This window comes from Ornithorhynchus anatinus, chromosome 7, assembly GCF_004115215.2.
Source record: "Ornithorhynchus anatinus isolate Pmale09 chromosome 7, mOrnAna1.pri.v4, whole genome shotgun sequence".
NCBI lineage: Eukaryota > Metazoa > Chordata > Mammalia > Monotremata > Ornithorhynchidae > Ornithorhynchus > Ornithorhynchus anatinus.
The window spans coordinates 54,362,333-54,382,465 of NC_041734.1; the positions used below are offsets into that span (position 1 = coordinate 54,362,333).

General features: G+C 41.6%; 1 protein-coding gene across 2 annotated transcripts in view; it reads left to right on the forward strand.

Moving 5' to 3' along the window:
* The window catches only part of COL4A3 (collagen type IV alpha 3 chain), a 133,851-nt gene that overhangs the window by 45,926 nt on the left and 67,792 nt on the right, over window positions 1–20,133 (forward strand). For both annotated transcript variants that reach the window (XM_029069198.2, XM_029069197.2), the window contains exons 5-19: window positions 1,842–1,886; window positions 2,456–2,518; window positions 3,525–3,578; window positions 5,537–5,563; window positions 6,417–6,491; window positions 9,204–9,266; window positions 9,418–9,453; window positions 10,616–10,657; window positions 13,060–13,137; window positions 13,474–13,536; window positions 14,056–14,115; window positions 16,415–16,459; window positions 17,424–17,477; window positions 17,819–17,860; window positions 18,676–18,760. In XM_029069198.2, coding sequence (XP_028925031.1) covers window positions 1,842–1,886; window positions 2,456–2,518; window positions 3,525–3,578; window positions 5,537–5,563; window positions 6,417–6,491; window positions 9,204–9,266; window positions 9,418–9,453; window positions 10,616–10,657; window positions 13,060–13,137; window positions 13,474–13,536; window positions 14,056–14,115; window positions 16,415–16,459; window positions 17,424–17,477; window positions 17,819–17,860; window positions 18,676–18,760 — 832 coding nt within the window. The remainder of the gene's footprint in view (window positions 1–1,841; window positions 1,887–2,455; window positions 2,519–3,524; window positions 3,579–5,536; window positions 5,564–6,416; window positions 6,492–9,203; window positions 9,267–9,417; window positions 9,454–10,615; window positions 10,658–13,059; window positions 13,138–13,473; window positions 13,537–14,055; window positions 14,116–16,414; window positions 16,460–17,423; window positions 17,478–17,818; window positions 17,861–18,675; window positions 18,761–20,133) is intronic.

A 20,133-nucleotide genomic window follows, 5' to 3' on the forward strand; every position in this document is an offset into this window, starting at 1 on the left:
ATTCATTCATTCATTCAATCATATTTATTGAGCTTTTATTGTGTGCAGAGCACTGTACTAAGTGCTTAGAAAGTACAATTTGGGAACAGATAGAGGCAATCCTACCCAGCAATGGGCTCACAGTCTGGAAGGGGAGAGATAGTTATTATGGTATTTGTTAATCACTTACTATGTGCCAGGCATTGTACTAATAAGCACTGTAGTAGATATAAGCAAATCGGTTGGACACAGTCTCTGTCCCACATGGGGCTCACAGTCTCAATCCCCGTTTTACAGATGAGGTAACTGAGGCACAAAGAAGTGAAGTGACTTGCCCAGGGTGATCTTCCGAGGAGAAAAAAGGAAGGTTGGGGTAGATCAGGATTTAGATGGCCTCGCCAGGGTCTGGTCTCAGCCTGGCTGACCAGAAGGAATAGGCGGGGTGGGAATGATGTGTGCTGCTGTGGGGAAGCAGCATAGCATAGAGGATAGAGCATGAGCCTGGGAGTCAGAAGATCAGGGGTTCTAATCCCGATTCTTCCACTTTGCTGAGAGACCTTGGGCAAGTCACTTCTCATCTCCATGTCTTGTTTACTTCATCTGTAAAATAATGATTGAGCCTGTGAGCCTCATGTGGGATAAGAACTGTGTCCTCCTGATTTGCTTGTAATAATTATAATAATTGTATTTGTTAAGTGTTTACTATGTGTCAAGCACTGTTCTAAGTGCTGGGGGAGATGCAAGGTAATCAAATTGTCCCAAATGGGGCTCACACTCTTAATCCCCATTTTACAGATGAGGTAAATGAGGCACAGAGAAGTAAAATGACTTGCCCAAAATCACCCAGCAGACAAGTATCCACCCCAGCACTTAGTACAGTTCCTGGAACATAGTAAGCACTTAACAAATACCACAATTATTATTATTATTATTGCCCAGTATACCTGCAGTAAGGTAGGGAGGCTAGGCGGGTCATAGGAAATCTTCCCCGAGGAGGGAGTAGGGCAGCCTGGGAAGTAGTAACCTGTTAGGCAAAGAATTGGGCCTGGCTAGGCAATCCCCTTTCAAAACAGGGATTCCCTATTCACCATCCTTCCACTCCCAAAGCCATTTTTTTTCTCACAGCCCCATTCTTCTGGGGCAGAGGTAGATATAGAGGGAGGGGGTCCACCCTTTGCTGTGTACATATACATACAAAAATACAGATAAAGGAGAAAGTGTGGCCAACAGGATCGCTTATAAACACTCTGACTATAGGCTGGCAGCCTGCAGGCAGTGATTCGTGAGAGGGATGAGGAATCCTTCTGCCCACCTGACTTAGGCTGCCATATGTATAAGAATTTATGGGTGATGGTGTGTGGTCTATTTACATCTATATCTGCATAGATAGATATGAATATAAACACAAACCTCTAACTCCCCAGATATATAAATATATGTATGTGTATATATAAATTTAGATCGATACATGATAGACATGTATCTAGAGAGTTAGATGTTTACTTTTCCTTCATAAATTAAGTTTCTTTAAAATACCAAAACATGAATTGTCATGTTTCTATTGTATGCTGGAGGAAAAAATGGATAATGACATTTTAATTTTTCTCAAATGCTGACAAATCATTTATATTGACATTGTTACCATCTTCTAAACCAGTCACGGGCTTGGGAGACCCCACTCTGATACTGGGGTAAATGGTTAAAGACCAATCATCACAAGCTCTTCTCTGAGGGAATAGTTGGAGGGTGGGGCAAGGACTGGAGGAGGTGAGTCAGAATGGGCTGAGAGGAGGGGGATTTTACCTCTGTGATTTGAACATTTATTAAATATGTTTTTCTTTATTTCTTGTTGCTGTATTTAGGGGATGACAGGGCAACCGGGTTTTTCAGGTCTACCTGGACTTCCAGTAAGTGATGGAAAAGCAAAAACCATGTCTTGAGAATGAAGCATTTAGTACAGTGTACTGCACACAAAAAGTACTCAATAACTACCACCAACTTATTTAGAATGCCCAGTAGAATCAAAAAGAAACTGTTATTCTGCATTTTCGAAACACCTCGTATAGTGCGAAGCAACAAATGACATGCAATAAATGCTACTCCTACTTCTACTGATACTTATTTGGATGTGAGAATTTTGAAAACTGGAACTTCATTCTGATTATCTCTGCCTTATGAGCCACCCCGGCCTGTAGGTAACTACATGGGCAGTTACCATGCCTGCCGTGAAGCAGGAGGAAAACATCACCCTAGGAATTCCTCTCACCTATGTGAAGGTGGCAGTTGTCAGTTATCAAGCTACAGAGAGCGGTGAGGAGATGTTTTGCAACAAAGCTGTCTGGGAGTAAGGTGGTAACCGTGGCAGCAGAGAGAGTTAGGAAGAAAGAGCAATGTGAAGACGAGGAGAGAGGGGAATGTGGTTAGAAAAAAAAGTGGAAATGAGAAGGGAACCTAAGTATTCTGTCCTTCTTTTTAGGGTGATCCTGGGAATGTTGGTCCCTTTGGACTACCTGGTCTTCCCGGATGCAACGGAACCAAGGTAGGACTAAATTTCAATATAATAACAATTGAACAGATGTTGTACTTCAAGCATTTTAAGCAGACCCGTTCGTGGACCTCCTGGCATGAGAATCTGTACTAGGTTTCTTTCCATTTCTACAAAAAGCACTGGGGCTTAGAGGAAGCAGAACAGGGCTGGGAGTTAGAATGGCTGGATTCTAATTCTGACTTCACTATTTGGCTGCTGTGAGACCTCGGGCAAGTCACTTAATTTCTCTGTGTCTCCATTTCCCAGTTGGAAAAATGGAGATTAGACAGACATTCTTCCTCCCCTTTAGACTGTGAGTCCCATGTGAGACAGGGACTGTGGCTGATCTGAATAACCTCTATTTACCCCACATATTTAGCACAGTGTGTAGTACATAGTATGCATTTATATAGCATTATTACTATTATTATTATTACTGTTATTACTATTATTTTCCCCCAATCATCTTGCCTTTTCTCTTCTCTCTCAGAAATAAGAGGCAGCTGGCCCAGTAAATATGCAACTAGATATCTATGTCCTTAACTAGTGATGTGTTTATGGATAAGTCAAACAGTTTTGTTCCTTTAAACAGTAGTAGTAAAAAACAGAGAAATTTGTTCATAACAATGACCGGTTTGCAAATGTGGCCCAGTTGAATCCAATCCTTCGCATCTCTTCCCTCAGCACATAGTTTATGTTGGAGGGCAGCAAGCCAGTTGTTCTCTTTTCAAGTAATTTTAGTTTGAATATTTCAGGCCTGCTTAAGCTGTGGGATTTCGTGCACAATTTAAGAATGAGTAGGTAGTGTTCAATTTTCAAGGATTTCTGGATTCCTAATTGATTTGGGCCTGGGTTTCAATTGATTTTATGGATTCTTGGTTTTCAGTTTCAGGACCCACTAATGGCCCTTTGCCTAAGGTTGTCACTGATAGACTGAAAAAAGGAGAAAAGATAAATTCTCATTAGGCTTTTGTAGAAAAGACTTCCAGGAAAAATAAAAAATGTGTCTATGTTTCAGGGTGAACGGGGATTCACAGGTTATGATGGAACTCCAGGCTATCCAGGGTTACCGGTATGTTATTTTGTTTTCAAAACCTGGTCAAATGAATGAAATATGGGAAAGACTCACTCCTTTTCTTCTGCGAGTATGAGATAAAGCTTTGTCAATCAGTGGCATTTTTTGAGTGTCTGTTTTGCGCAGAGCACTGTACTAAGCACTTGAGAGAGTACAACAGAGTTGGCCAGAAGCAGTGTGGCTCAGTGGAAAGAGCCTGGGCTTGGGAGTCCGAGGTCATGCATTCAAATCCTGGCTCTGCCACTTGTCATCTGTGTGACTGTGGACAAATCACTTCACTTCTCTGTGCCTCAGTTACCTCATCTGTCAAATGGGGATGAAGACTGTGAGTCTCAAGTGAGACAACCTGATTACCGTGTACTACCCCAGTACTTAGAACAGTGCTCTGCACATAGTAAGCACTTAACAAATGCCAACATTATTATCATTATTATTATTATCATTAGACATGTCCCCTGCCCACAATGAGATCACACTCTTTACAATATACTCCCTTTCATTTTCTTTATTTTTACCAGTTTCATCCGAGAACCATTCCTTTTAATTCATCTCAACAACTTGGGCCTGCTTGAACCCCTTTGATAACAGGGTGAGAAAGTCTAGACACAGTGTAAAAATGGTCTTAGAGATCAAAGAACTACAGGCTTACCCCACAATTCTGCCATAATATGATGCTCAACAACGTGGATAGATCACGTGCAGTGGTACTATGGAGTATGTTTTCCCATAGACTTTCATTTATAAATTGGGATCCAATCCAGAATTTGTGGAAAAAAAAAGTATGAAATTCCTTTTCAAGCAATATTTTATAATGTTCAACATTACTAAACTATTATTCTCAATTCAAGGAATTCAAAACAAATCATCATGACATTTAATAAGGAGTTGTAATATGATATAGTCTTGGCTAGGGACTACAGGAGTAGGAGTTTGCTGGCCATAGTAGCTGTATTTCAACCTTATTACATTAAAAAAATTGACTAATTTAGTACGAACAGCAGCCTTCTTTTCTTCATGAAGCACCTTGTAGCATGTTAAGTTCTCCGAACAGCTCTACATCCCTTCAAACATTTCTCACTCTAGCAGGATCTTCTTCCTCAATCATTTTCAAAAGTTCATCTGCTGTTATGAAAGCTGATGAGAAATTTTTAATTCCAAACCCAGAAATGGTGGTGGAGCTAAGATTCTAGGCTTAGTAACAACCATGGCCACCTCTTCCTCTATCACCAGGAAATGAGACTTTCTCTGCTCCATTCTAGAGCAGACACAGAATCGGGATGAGGTAGAAGGGCAGAGATTTATGGTGTTTTTAGTCAGCTTCTTTTATCTTACCATCACTCTGTGTTGCCTCTGGATGAAGCAGACAAGTTGGCTTCCAGTTAATGCTTACAGAGAGTCAGGTTAAATGGAGCAAGACAAGTTAGCATCGGTTTGCACAATGATTTCTCTGCGTTGCTTTCAGATGAAATGGAGAAGGTGCCTTCCAGATTGTGTCTGGGAATAGTGACTAAATGAGGCTTTCTTCTGTCAGCTGAAATCAGCACAAAATTGGGGCAAGAGAGATGGAGTTGCCTGAGTCCTCCTAAAATCTCTTCTCCTTTCTAGACAACCTAAGTGGAGAATTTGGACTTCGAGTCTGTGTTCAGGGAAGGGTGGGAGAACCTGAATAGGGAGAAGAAGGGAAGGGAATTGATGGAAGAAATATCCTAGCCATTCCTTTGTGGGAAAAAATGTAAAATGGGAGAGCAGAAGTAACATTTTGAAGAAGCACTGAAGCAAACCCCTGGCTGTCTTTTTGTTATTGTTGTCTGTCAGAAATTCCTCAAAATCAGTAGTATGCAGAGTTTAGGCCATGCAAGATGACATTTTCTATTTATTGGTAGCATTTGTGTTTTCTTGATGCTTATAATATGTATTTAACCTTTAACTTGTTAATGTGCTGTTGTTTTTCCCAGGGTCCAGATGGCGCCAAAGGGGAAAAGGCAAGTCATTGCAGAATGTCATAAGACAAGTGATTATGATTTAAAATTTCAGAATAGGAAGCATTACATAGAAATGGCTCTTGGATGAAAAAAACCCCACCTCAATAGCCTTCATATAAAATGGAAGAAATGTTTTTGTTTATGGGTTTTGAAATAGTCCTTTCTTTTCTGAATTCTCCTACCCATGATAAAAACTAGATAATGAGGGAGGAAGCTAAAATTGGTCTGTAGGGTAGAAAGGCATGAACCTGCTCTGCTTGCTCTAGGGGAGAGGAGATGGTAGACTTTTCTACCATTTGGGAAATCCTTCTGAAGTTCCTTTATTTGTCCCTGTCCTAGAGTGGTCATATTTTGTGAGAATAGAAAAAAATGGCTTCAGAGCAGCTTCACTCAGCCTCTGTTTTTGGCTCCTGAAAGCAGTAGGGTTTATGACACTTAAGTATTATACAATTAAGTATCTCTACCCAATGTACCTTTCTGGGAAAATGGAGCATGGCAGTGAACTATGGGAAAGACAGCCCTGATATCTGGCCACCTGTCCCTCACCTTCATCAGCTTTAGTATTATTCAGCCCCTGCTCTTAAAAGGTGGGAGAAGTGCCCAGTGCAATATTTCCAACTTCCAGCTCTGGTCTCACCTAAGGAGGACAATTTTTATAACACAATTTATCTGCTAGAAATTAGGTAATCATCATTATACACTGCTCTAGGATTTGTAGTGGGATGTTTGTTCTGATTGTTTTGTTTTCTTGGTCAAAGAACCAACCTGATATCCCTTATCACTTTAAGGTCCTTTTGGCCGTATACAAAAACACAGTCATTGGTTGAGTTTAATTCACTTTTTTCTTGTCAAGGGGACCCCTGCTCATGGAGAAATTGGAACTAGTGGAAGAGGCGACCCTGGAGTGTCAGGCATCCGAGGATTTCAGGTACAGCACTTCAAAGAGAAGTCAGACATTTTTGGTTGCTTTTATATCACTTTTAATATTTATGTTTTAGGGCTATCCATCTCTATTCTATTTGTATATACAACTGAGCACTCATTGCATTCTCCCCCATGGAACAAGAGATCTTCTAATGTAGATTACTAATTATTGTCATTTGGTCCCGGCAGGGCTGACATTTTTTGAGGTCTCTTGAAGAGTTCCTTCCATCTGTAGTCATGGATCCCTATGTTTTCCTCTTACACAGAGTCTGCTGCCCATACTTGCTGGGCCCCTCATAATAAAAAAGAATAATTGTGGTACTTGTTAATAATAATAATAATAATGGTTTTTTAAGTGCTTACTATGTGCCAGGAACTGTTCTAGGAGCTGGGGTAGAATTCAGATAATTGGGTTGGACACAGTCCCTGTCCCATGTGGGGCTCCATCCCCATTTTACAGACAAGGGAACTGAGGGCCAGAGAATAATAACAGTGGTGGTATTTGTTAAGAGCTTACTATGTTCTAAGTGCTGGGGGTGATACAAGGTAATCAGGTTGTCCCACGTGGGGCTCATAGTCTTAATCCCCATTTGACAGATGAGGTAACTGAAGCATAGAGAATTTAAGTGACTTGCCCAAAGTCACATGGCTGATGTGTCAGAGCCGGAATTAGAACCAATGACCTCTGACTCCCAAGCCTGAGCTCTTTCCACTAAACCATGCCACTTCTCAAGTGAAATGACTTGCCAAAGGTCAGATAGCAGACAGGTGGCAGAACTGGGATTAGAATCCATGACCTTCTGACTGCCTGGCCCGGGCTCTACTCACTGTACCATGCTGCTTCCTCGCTTACTAAGTGCCAAGCACAATTTTTAGCACTGGGGTTTATACAAGTTAATCAGGTTGAACCCAGTCCCTATCCTACATGGGGCTCACATTCTTAATCCCCATTTTACAGATAAGGTGACTGAGGCACAGAGAAGTAAAGTGACTTGCCCAATGTCATACAGCAGACATGTGGTGGAGTCAAGATTAGAACCCAGGTCCTTCGGGGTCCCAGGCCCATGCTCTATCCACTAAAGCTACACTGCTTCTCCAGCTTCCCTCATCAGGGTCACTAGCATCTTGTTGCACAACACACCCCGGAGCCTACTACAGAGCTTCCAATGCTCCAAAGCCCTGATGCCCTATGACCTTCACCAACCCATACTGGCCTAGAAAGTTAGGGATATGACTCTGTTTATTGCTCTTCCTCAGTCACCCCAGAATCCATAGTCCCAAACTTTCATGGATCAGCACTAATATGTTCACGTTTATCTTTGAATTTGCTTCATTACTGCAAATTTTTAAGTCTGACTTGGTTAGGAGAAAAAAAGTCAGATTTACGAGACCCCGATTTTTTGTGATATTAGAGAACGATACTGAAATTGGAAGATTTTTAGTACTTATCTGAGGCTACTTTTGTATCCGATTTTAAGAGAATGGAACAGTTCTAGCCTGGAAACTGTGAAAAGTAACATAAATGTACAGATTGTCTCATTTGAGATGTCCCTGTTGTGTTCCAAGCCCTTTCCAGGAGTGATCAAATGAAGTAAGTTCACTGAAATAGCAGTGAAGACAAGGAAGCAATATCATCTCAGCCCCAAACTCAGACTTCATTCAGGTGGCATGTATTTACACACTACTCCACTATGGCTTTTTCAGGCATAGGATCCTACAGGGAGAAGGTACCTTAAGATCAAAAATCCATCAGTGGTGTTTACTGAACACTTACTGTGGACAGAGCAATCTCGCTTAGTACAGCACCCTGCCATCAAGTAAAATGACTACACCAGTTTACCTGGAAGTCTGCAAACCAGCGATTAGCCTTCAGCTAATAAAGAAAAGATTTTAAGAGGACACGAGTGAGTTATAATGAACATTTTGGCCCTAGCAAATGGGAGTAGTAGTTTTTCTGTTTTGACTCCATTCTGATTAGTCTAAAGCAACGATATAGTGCCAACATGATCCTTGGTTACAAGGAATAAATGGCCCTTGAAGAACAATGGTGTGCTCTTTCTGTGTAAAATAACATGGCAGTAAGAAACAAAAGCAAGTCATTCAGAGGAAATAGACCAAACTCTCCTATTAGGTATCCTCTATCAGACTCACTGGTCATGACTGAAATGAATTATGAAAAAATGGAAATCTGTGTCCATAAGGGATTGCAGTTTCGGTTTCCTCCTAAAGCTTCCATCTACATGTTGGCCACTCTCTCTCAACCGATTCAACATGCTTAGCTTCACTGGGTGACTCTGGATATTAATTGCCCTGTTAAAAATGGAAAATTAGGTTCTCTATTCCCATTTAATAATAACAATAATGTTGGTATTTGTTAAGCACTTACTATGTGCAGAGCACTGTTCTAAGCTCTGGGGTAGTTACACGGTAATCAGGTTGTCCCACGTGGGGCTCACAGTCTTAATCCCCATTTTACAGATGAGGTAACTGAGGCACAGAGAAGTTAAGTGACTTGCCCACAGTCACACAGCTGACAAGTGGCAGAGCCAGGATTTGAACCCATGACCTCTGACTCCAAAGCTTGTGCTCTTTCCACTGAGCCACGCTGCTTCTCCATTTAATCATGTGGGTGACTAAAAGTGAATTTAAAGGATCCTGGGGCTCTTAATTGAAAAAAAAACCATGGAAATTGATGGGTTTGTGGTTTAATTTAAAGGGTTTACCTGGCCCTCAGGGCATTCCTGGACCAGTTGGATCGCAAGGCCCTCCGGGATTCTTAGTGAGTATCAACCCAGATTCACTCTAATTTTAAGTGTGATGATTGCTAAAAATCAAAAACATTTATCACTTTGGATTAAATCTTGATGTATGCTTGATTAATGAAGGATGCGTGAGCGTGTTTTATATGTTTAATCTCTAAATTCTTCCAGGGTTTCCCAGGAGCCATAGGACCTCCAGGACCCAAGGTAGACCACAATTTGCATGTTGCATGTAGCCAAACAGTTGTGATTCCTGATATGTCCCTAATTGATTCTTCTGTCACATGGATAGAGCGGAGGAATCTTGGTTCCACTGAGTTTCTCTGTGACCTTGGATAAATCTCTTCACCCTTTCCTGAACCTCAATTTCTCCATCAATGAATTAGAAATAATGTAACTTGTCCCAAGGTACTGTCTGTCTCTCTCTACCCGGTTGAACCTGCCAAACTGAGGGGAGGGAGACAAAGGAATGCTGGGGGGCTCAGAATCTTTCCCACAGGAGCATCTCCAAGCCGTGCAATGGTGACTATAGCATGACTCTGAACATCAGTGGGGAGGGGACTACCTCTCTGTTGCTATTTCTTTCGCATCAAGAATCTGGGCCAATCACCCACTGTTATTTCAGCACTGTCTCTATATCTGAGGGTCGTTTGAGCTGCTAGAGAATGGGGATAGGGAGGGGGAGGCAAGCAGAATGCTCAGGAAATTACAGTCATTTTTCACAGGGATTGTAGCATTAAGAGCCTTGGTTGTCCTGTCCTGTACAGGTCCACAGCCCTTTATTCTAAGAGCATTCTGGGACCTCTGCTCTGATTTAACTAGGGCTCTGGCTCCCTGGGGATGGGAGGATCAAGGTCTGTTGCCACTCCCCCTGCCCTTCTAGGAGCATGCTCAGAAATACAGGCAGAGAGTGATGATGATGATGGTATTTGTAAAGACTTATTATGTACCAGGCACTGTACTAAACTCTGGTGAGAATACCAGAAAATCGAGCTAGACACAGTCCCTGGCCCATGTGAGGCTCACAGTCTCAATCCCCACTTCACAGATGAGATAACAGGCACAGAGAAGAGAAGTGACTTGCCTAAGGTCACACAGCAGGCAAGTTGTGGAGCTGGGATTAGAAGGTATGACCTTCTGACTCCCAGGCCTGTGCTCTATCCACTCCACCATACTGCTCATGTGAACTAACTGGAGAGCTAAAGGAAAATGAAAAATGCATGTATCTTACCTTAAGTGTGAAAAATATGCCAAACCTCTCAGCTGAAAGATCCAGTATGAATGTACAGCTTCCTTTTCTTCAATGTGTGAAATTTGAAATGTTTGCTGTCTTATCAAGGAAGATATTGATTTTTATGCTTCTCTGCAGGGTCACATGGGTGTTAAAGGCATAGGAGAGAAAGGCAATCCGGTAAGTTTAAAATATTGAATGTTTGCTCTACCCTGATTACTCAGATTCTTCCCATATCAGTTATGCATTCATTAGTACCTGAGTGGCTTCAGGAATTAATGATCCACTCAAAGCATATAATTTACTGGGAGAATTTAGAATATTGAATGCACACATTGTATTAGGTATTCTAAAATAAATCTAGAAACTATCTTTCAAATGGATGAAATCATTAAATCAGTGGTATTTATTGAGCGCTTACTGTTGCAGAGCACTGTATTGGGCAGTTGGTAGAGTACAATACCGCCTCTCAGGGTCACATCTGAAGAGTTTCCAGTACTCTACCAGTTTCCACTACAGGAGGAAGAGTCAAGCAGAAGCATACCCATTCCATTCCTAGCTTGGGTAGCGGCTAGTTAGTGAAGGCAATCTGCTACAAGTCAAAACTCACCTGTGCTGGGCAGCAGCAGCATGGGAGAGAGTCGAGGGAGGAGACTCAAGTTTACTGCTCGGAAGGAAGCAGTGGTAAACCACTTCTGTATTTTTACCAAGAAAACTCTATGGATACACTACCGGAATGATTGTAGATGGAGGTGAGGTGTTCTGGGAGAGATCTGTCCATGGTGTCGCTGTGGGTCGGAGAAAACTTGATAAAACTTGACAAGAGTATAGTACAGTAGTGTTGATAGATACATTCGTGCCCTCAAGGAGCTTGCAGTCTAGGTATTCATTCATTCATTCAATATTATTTATTGAGCGCTTACTATGTGCAGAGCACTGTACTAAGTGCTTGGAATGTACAATTCGGCAACAGATAGAGACATTCCCTGCCCAGTGATGGGCTCACAGTCTAATCGGGGGAGACGATTTTCAGCAACTGTAATACAAATATTGCCATAGGTTGTAAAAAGATGAATCGTCAAAATCTGGTGCCCTCTTGATTCCCCAGGCAGTTATGGGAGTGTAACTGGTCATAGCTCTCACCAAGCCCCATTTGGTTCCCCTTAATAGTAATAATAATAATGTTGGTATTTGTTAAGTGCTTAGTATGTGCCAAGCACCGTTCTAAGCTCTGGGGTAGATACAAGGTAATCAGGTTGTCCCACGTAGGTCTCACATTCCCATTTTACAGCTGAGGAAACTGAGTCACATAGAATTTAAGTGATTTGCCAAAGGTCACACAGCTGACAAGCGACGGAGCTGAGATTAGAACTCATGACTTCTGACTGCCAAGCACGGGCTCTTTCCCCTTGCAGCAAAGGGTCTAACCCAGGCTCGCAATCTGGAACATTACCCTTCAGAAGACCAGGAACCTACCTGCCCCACCACCCCACTCTGTTTTCCCACGGTCCTGTGCTCCAACATCTTCTCCAACTCCTTAGTGCCAACCCCACCTCTCCCAATCCCTTTCCCCAAATGATCTTTCCACCACCTGAACTCTTCGCCTCAAATTCTTTCTCTTCTACTACCTGAAGAATTTTGCTCTTGTAGATCTTTCCCACCCCTTAGTGTCCTGCCCCGACCCCCATTTTTCTGGGGTCTTTGTTCCCACCTGTTACACCACGACTCCATGTACTGCACAAGGGCTAAAGTAAAGCTAGGGGTGTCTGGAACAGAGGAAGTCCAGAGGGCCTCTTAGGTCAACATGCAGATTCCCTTCCTTCACCCACAGAATCCCCTCCATAACACTGCTCAGGCTATTTCTAGCCCCAGAATGGCAGCTGCAGTGGAGAGAAGAAAGAGTTAGGAGGAGGAATTTGGAGAAAGCAGTCAGGATGTTGTTGTACTGTACTCTCCCAAGTGTTTAGTACAGTACTTTGCACACAGTAAGTGCTCAATAAATACGATTGAATGAATGATAGCCATGGAGGGTCTCCCTGCTACTCTCAAAGCCCCAGACACCTACCTTGATATTAAAACTGCGTGGCTGAGTGGAAAGAGCACGAACTTGGGAGCCAGGGGTCTTGGGTTCTAATCCCGCTCCACCACTTGTCAGCTGTGTGATTTTGGGCAAGTCACTTCACTTCTCTGAGCCTCAGTGACCTCATCTGTCCAACAGGGATGAAGACTGTGAGCCCCACCTGGGACAACCTGATTATCTTATATCTACCCCAACGCTTAGAACAGTGCTTATCACATAGTAAGTGTTTAACAAATACCAACGTTTATTAATTTAAAGTAGCCCTTGCACACTGCTGGTTTTAGAAGTGGCATATAAACATGATAGCACAGGATTACCCAGCAGGCAGACTGTGTCTACATGTGTGTGAATTATTTACCCTTTCGATTAGCTAATCTAGTACTCCACTCCATTAATGGAGTTAATTAAGAATATACTACAAATGTATTTGATGTATAGGATGGGAAGTGGCACGACCTGCAAATATAGCACAGCTAGTAGTTTTGTCCTCTTACCTCCTTAGGGTGTGAAAGGATTAACAGGACCACCCGGACAACCAGGAACAGTAATTGTGACGTTAACTGGACAAGATAATACAACGGTAACACTGTAACAATTGCTTACAACTGCTGCTATTACTCTACTCTCGTGGCGTGGACTTTGTTCCAAATTCAGTTTGCAAAGCTGCCCAAGTATTTTTGTTCTCAAATTACATGATTTTCCCATACACTTTTATGATCCATTCAAACTAATACTTGATCATATAGATTTGGATAACCAAGGGAAAAATTCAGCAATGAATGTTTGTATTTCTTAAATAACAAATATGCTAAGTGTCAGGAACTCTATCACCAGCGGATCCCTTTTATTTAAGTATTAGTTTGTGGGGCTTTTGTTTGAACCGAGTAAGTAATCACTCTGAACTTTGATTTGGCAGGACAACAAAGGGGATAAAGGAGAGAAAGGTGCAAGGGGACCACCAGGTTCACCGGGACCACCAGTAAGTCCATTTAAGCCAATGCAATGAACTTCAGTGTCACTTTATCGATTTGCTGCACTAGTAAGTCCATTTAAGCAAATGCAGTAAACTTCAGGATGTCACTTAGTTTGCCTCAGTAAATGCTGAGTTTTAGCCTTAACTCCAGTAACATCTAGGACAATTTTTAGAAAATCAAAAGTCTCACACCTGTCAGTCATTCAGTCATGTTTATTGAGTGCTTACTGTGTGCAGAGCGCCGTAGAAATCTACCTGCAATTCCATGCCATACTACATAGCTTGTAATTCATTTTTTAGCCACACAAAAACTGCATCTTAAATGAACAAGTAGCCTTTAAATTATCTTGGAATTTAGGTACAGACTTTCTTCAAAAACATAAACACACTGTTATGTATAACATATATCTCCTCCTTGACTATGCAGTACCTCATGTCACATTTGCAGTCCATATGCCAAATAAGGAATATTAATTTAAGTGATAATACAAGAGTCCTTAAACCCTTACCATTGGTCTATTCTAGGGAGAACCGGGAGACTCTTATGCGTCTGAAAAAGGTGCCCAAGGAGAACCAGGATCTGAGGTAATGCTCTCGAGGAAAGTATGGACTGTTTAAGTAGATTGAAGTAGAAATCCAGCTCTTTTTTTTAAGGTGAGTTGAAAATAAATAGATTTTTTGGAAGCTAGACAAGCACAGTGACCTAGTGGAAAGACGATTCAGGGGACCTGGGTTTTAATTCTGACTCTTCCATTTGCTTGCTGTTTAACTTTAGGCAAGTCACTTAACTTCTCTGTGTCTGTTTCCTCATCTGTAAAATGGGAAATAAATACTATTCCCTCTTATTTAGACTATGAGCCCCATAAGAGTCAGAGACTGTCTTCAGCTTGACTACTTTGTACCTTGTACATTGGTACAAAGACAGTGCTTAACAAATATACAATTAATTAATTAAGGGACATTACACTTATCACAAAACTTATTGATAGTGGAAGTTTATTCTGATCTAAAAAGTAAGAGAATAATCAGGTGCAAGAAACTTATGGGAACTTCTGAGGAGAGGTGGAGGATGTGAATCAGCTAATTAATTAATTAGCTAAGGGACATTACACTTGTCATCACAAAACATAATAATAGTGAAAGTTTATTCTCATCTAAAAAGTAGGATAATAATCAGGTGCAAGAAACCTATGGGAACTTCTGAGGAGAGGTGGAAGATGTGAATCAGCTGGATTGCCAGCCACTGAGAATCACATGTTCCTGAAATGTTACTGTGTTTGCCAAAAGTATTCAAAGATGACCTACCTCCCCCAAACTGTTCATTTTCTCTTGTCAGGGGCAGGCACAACAAAGGTTCCATTTCCTCAAAGATACTGAGGACACAGAACAATGAGTCAAATGGGAAGTCAATGAATCAAAAGAGAAGTGTGGCCTAGTGGATAGAGCACGGGCCTTGGAGTCAGAAGGATCTGGGTTCTAATCCCAGATCTGCTACTTGTCTTCTGTGTGACCTTGGGCAAGTCACTTAACTTCTCTGTGCCTCAGTTACCTCATCTGTAAAATGGGGTTTAAAACTGTGAGCTCCATGTGGGACTTAATAATAATAATAATGTTGGTATTTGTTAAGCGCTTACTAGGTGCCGAGCACTGTTCTAAGTGCTGGGGGAGATACAGGGTCATCAGGTTGTCCCACGTGGGGCTCACACACTTTTAATCCCTATTTTACAGATGAGGGAATTGAGGCACAGAGAAGTTAAGAGACTTGCCCACAGTCACACAGCTGACAAGTGGCAGAGGGGGGAGTCGAACTCATGACCTCTGACTCCGAAGCCCAGGCTCTTTCCACTGAGCCACACTGCTTCTCCACTGAGCCACGCTGCTTCTCCAGACTTGGTCTTTGTGCTTCTTGGTCTTTGTGCAACCTGATTATTCTGTGTCTTCCCCAGTGTGTAAAACAGTGCCTGGCACATAGCAAGCGCTTAACAAATACCATTAAAAAAAATGGGAAGGGGTAAAGGGGACTGTGCCTCAGTTACCTCATCTGTAAAATGGGGTTTAAAACTGTGAGCTCCATGTGGGACTTGGACTTTGTGCAACCTGATTATTCTGTGTCTTCCCCAGCGTGTAGAACAGTGCCTGGCACATAGCAAGCGCTTAACAAATACCATTTTAAAAAAAATGGGAAAGGGTAAAAGGGAAAAAGAATTGCCTAGTTTACAAATAGAATCTGCCTGTAAAGTTTACCTTCACTGACGTGTTCCTGGAGATGTTGGTGCTAGCCAGAATCCCCAGAAGCCCCTCTCCGACAGCAAGAGGGGTTCATGGGTCTTGTCCAAGCATGGAGTAGATCAAGTTAGCTCGTGTCCCCAACAGACCCTCTCAGGGGTTAAGTAACAGCAAGAGGACTCCATGGTGTGAACAATCTGAGTTTATTGCCTGAGTCCTTCTGCAGAAGCCAGTCCTGTAGCCAGGCTCACATCTTATTTTCAGTATTTTGCATTAGCATCTCCTAGAGGGAAGTACAATATCGGTCCCTTCACCCCCTGCCCTTACGGTCTACCAAGAAGGCTTTGCATGTGCCGCTACGTTACAAACACTTGACATGATCACGTAAATTAGTCTCTCGACATGAGAATTGTCATGTTGGCTTTCTGAGCCAGTTTGGTCATTGTGGGGAGGCCACAGTTGGGTCTCTCCTGGTCAATTTCCAACTGGTTCCTGATGGTTAATCCCTGCAATTGTCTCATGATGATACTGCCATGTCATCCTTAGCTTTGTCCATATTGGACTTCTTTCCTCATTCAGCTTGAGGCAATGTAAGCATTAATCCTTCACTCTTTGACACTCAGCATATCTTCTCTTTAATACAAAAATATATTTTTAGGGAAAACCTGGAAAAGACGGTGTCCCTGGCCAGCCTGGATTTCCGGTAAATTGAGAAACCATCTTAATTTGACTTAACTGATTTCAGAATGAAAGTTGTATGGGAATTAGTCCAATTCCTGAATCACTGAAGAAAGCTTTTGGGAATTCTAGAGCAGGACTCTACAACCTATTTCTTAAGAGTCAGATCTGGCTCCTCTCTAAACCATATGTGCTTTGAGCCAGGAAAGTGTGTGTGTGTGCGTGCGTGTGTGAGTGTGTGTGTGTGTGTGTGTGTGTGTGTGTGTGTGTGTGGAGGGGGTTAAGGGGTGGGGGAATTTAGGAACTCAGAATGGAAGGAGAGGAGAAAGAATCAAGTCTCTGCCCATGCCAGTCCCATTGTCCTGCCTCTCTCTTCATCCCTCTTCCCCTCTTCCATTCCCAGCCCCTCACTGTGGGCAGCGAATGTATCTGTTTATTGTTATATGGTACTCTCCCAAGTGTTAGTATAGTGCCCTGCACACAGTAAGCCCTCAATATATACAACTGACTGACTGACTACTGGCAGCAACAACTATTTCTATTTAGCAGTCGTGTGGCACAATGATGTCATCACATTGCATCTTCCAAAGCATGACCTAATGGCTTCCCAAATAATAAACCGAGTAGATCTGAGGCCCTGGAGGGGCTCTGGGGAACCTGGACCAGTCTCCACTGAACAGGTATTACAAGGGAAGAGTGTGGAAATTAAGCACCTGAAACTGTTGCCAGGTGTGGGGTGAAGGGAAAGGCATTTAAGATCCTTAGATTCCCAATGAAGTGTTGAAGTGAGTTTAAATTATGCAATTTTTTTTTTGGCCACCAACTTCTCAAAGATATCATGCTCTTGGACATTGCCCCAAATTCATTGTCAGTGTGGATTTTCTAGATGTATTTAAATGATTTTTTAAGTGAAGCTCTCATCTTATATTGCTATTCAATAAATTCCAAAAAGATTTTCTTATTAAGGTCCATCTACTTTATTCCTTTAGGGAGTCAAGGGAGAGGAAGGTGTCACTGGATTAAGTGGAGAAGCTGGTCTCAAGGTAATTTCCTGATATCGTATTTTTCAGTAGATTATAATTTGAGTAAATTTAATATGTAATTGTTGTTACAAAACAGGCATCATAAACTTCATTTAGTTTTCTTCAAAACAAAGCATGCATAAATACCAGTAAGCTACAACTTTCAAAAATTAATTTTAACAATTAAAAATTAAGTTGAAATTATTAGATTGTAAATCCCTTGAGTACAGGGACAGTGTCTTTTGCTTCTGATATACTCTACCAAGAGCTTAGAATAGTGCTCTGCACACAGTAAGGACTCAATAAATACTATTGATTGTGTATTTCTCTTTCACTGACCACTTGTATCTGTTTTCAAACAGGGCTGGAAGGGAGACATTGGCCCAGCAGGATTCCCTGGTCAAGTATGTATACATTGTGGTTAAATCTATGAATGAGAAGTAAATACAGTTTCCTTTGGCCAGGGTATGATTAAAGAGATTAGAGAGTTTTAATAGTGGAAGACAGCACAGGTCTAATGGACAGAGCACAGGCCTGGGAGTCAGAAGGATTGGGTTCTAAACCTACCTCTGCCACTTGTCAGCTGTGTGACCTTGGGCAAGTCACTTAAAACTTCTGGGTGCCTCAGTTACCTACTCTGTAAAATGGGGATTAAGACTGTGAGCCCCATGTGGAATATGGACTGTGTCCATACTGATTAGCTTGTATCTACCTTAGCATTTGGGACAGTGCCTGGCACAGAGTTAGCACTTAACAAATACCATTAAAGAAAAAAAAAGACAATATGATCTAGAGGAAAGAGGAAAGAGCCAGGGTCGTGAAGCCCAGGTTTTAGTCCCATTGATACCACTTGCCTGCTTCGTGTCCTTGGGCACATCACTCATCTATACCTCAGTTTTTTTATCTGTACAGCAAGGTGAAAATACCCATTCTCACCTCCCTATGGGGCTGTGAAACCTGTATGCGCAGAGACTCATGGCTGATCTGATTATCTTGTATAGGCCCCAGTGCTTGGCACACAGTAAATGTATAATATAATTATCATCATCCTCCTCTTCCTCCTCCTCCTCAATTATCAGTTAGCCCTTGGAAAACTTGTAGTATTATTAGCCTTATTATTATTATTCTCATTGTCTTTATTAAATGCATAGTACAGTACTCTGGATACCATAAGCACTCAATAAATTCCACTGATTGAGTCCCATCTCTCTATTTTTAGACAGTGTACTATGATATAACCCAGGAAAAGGGAGATGAAGGGTTGCCAGGGCCAAAAGGACTTAGAGGACCCCGTGGCCCACAGGGTATGTTTTTAAATTATTATTATTATTATTAATTTATTAATAAAAACATAGACCCAACAGTATCTAAAATTTAGGAGGAAATATGCACTACTGCCTATGCATAACTACACTATACACCTCTCTATGAAAGCTAAGTTGCTCTGTAAGATTCAATTATTTTTACCTAAACTTTATTGTATGTTTTATGGGGTTCTTTGTTAGAGATTTTTCTTATATGGTTCAATTTTAATAGTCCAACATTAAAATGCATCAAAGCAAAGATAAAAGTCTCTATATAATCTACCATTCACCCTATCTGTAATTTATTTAATGTCTGGCTCCCCCCGTCAACCGTAAACTCCTTGTGGACAGTTGCCATGTCTACTAACGCTAATGTACTGTACTTTCCCAAGTGCTTAGTACAGTGTCTTGCACACAGTCAGTGCACATTTCCCTGAATTATTAGTCCATAATTTAAAGTCAAATGAAAGTGTTCAATTTTTTTTCAAACTGATAAAAAATGAGAACATAGAAAAATAAAGGCTAAAATGAAAACCGTTACATCTTCTTATACTACCATGGAACATAGTCACTCCCAGATTATGCAAACTGAAAATATGTTTTATCTTTCTTGTTTTGTTTGATAGCAAGCATTAATAGACTGCAAATTCATTGTGGGCAGGGAATGTGTCTGTTATTGTTATACTGTACTCTCACAAGTGCTTAGTATAGTGTTTTGCACACAGTAAGTGCTCAATAAATATGATTGCCCGAAGGAATGAATAATAGTTATTTCAAACATCAAAATTTGTGACTGGAGTATACTATGTGGTTACTTTCTTAATCTAAAAGCTAAAAACTGTGAATCTTTGTGTCAGGAAGGTAATTTGGGGTTATTGGTGATATTTACTATTCAATAAACTGAACTCAACTCACTCGCTCCCCTATCCTTTTGTCGCTCTCATACCACTAACCCACAGCCCTGGATCACCTGCACATTCTGCTTCCGCTCTTGTGCTCGAGCCCCCGAGTGCTGCTGGCAGAAATCTAAATATCACACCAACTTCATCCACTACAAGTTTATCCTTGAATATTTTAACATTGTCCTCTCCTCTGCCCGGCAAAACTATTTTTACCCCCTTATTGACACCTATGCCCATCGCCCTTGTTGGTTGTTCCAGATATTGAACTCCTTCCTCAGGCCCCTGTCCCCCCATCACCCCTATCCCTTGTCCCAAATGATCTGGCTACCTATTTTATTAAGAAAATTGACACTATCAGGGCTTGAGCTCCCTAAAATCAGCCCTGCACCTCCGCAGTCCCTCCCCCTTCTGACCCCCCCTTCAACTGTCTCATCCTTCTCAGCAGTATCTCTAGAGGAGATCTCCTGTCTC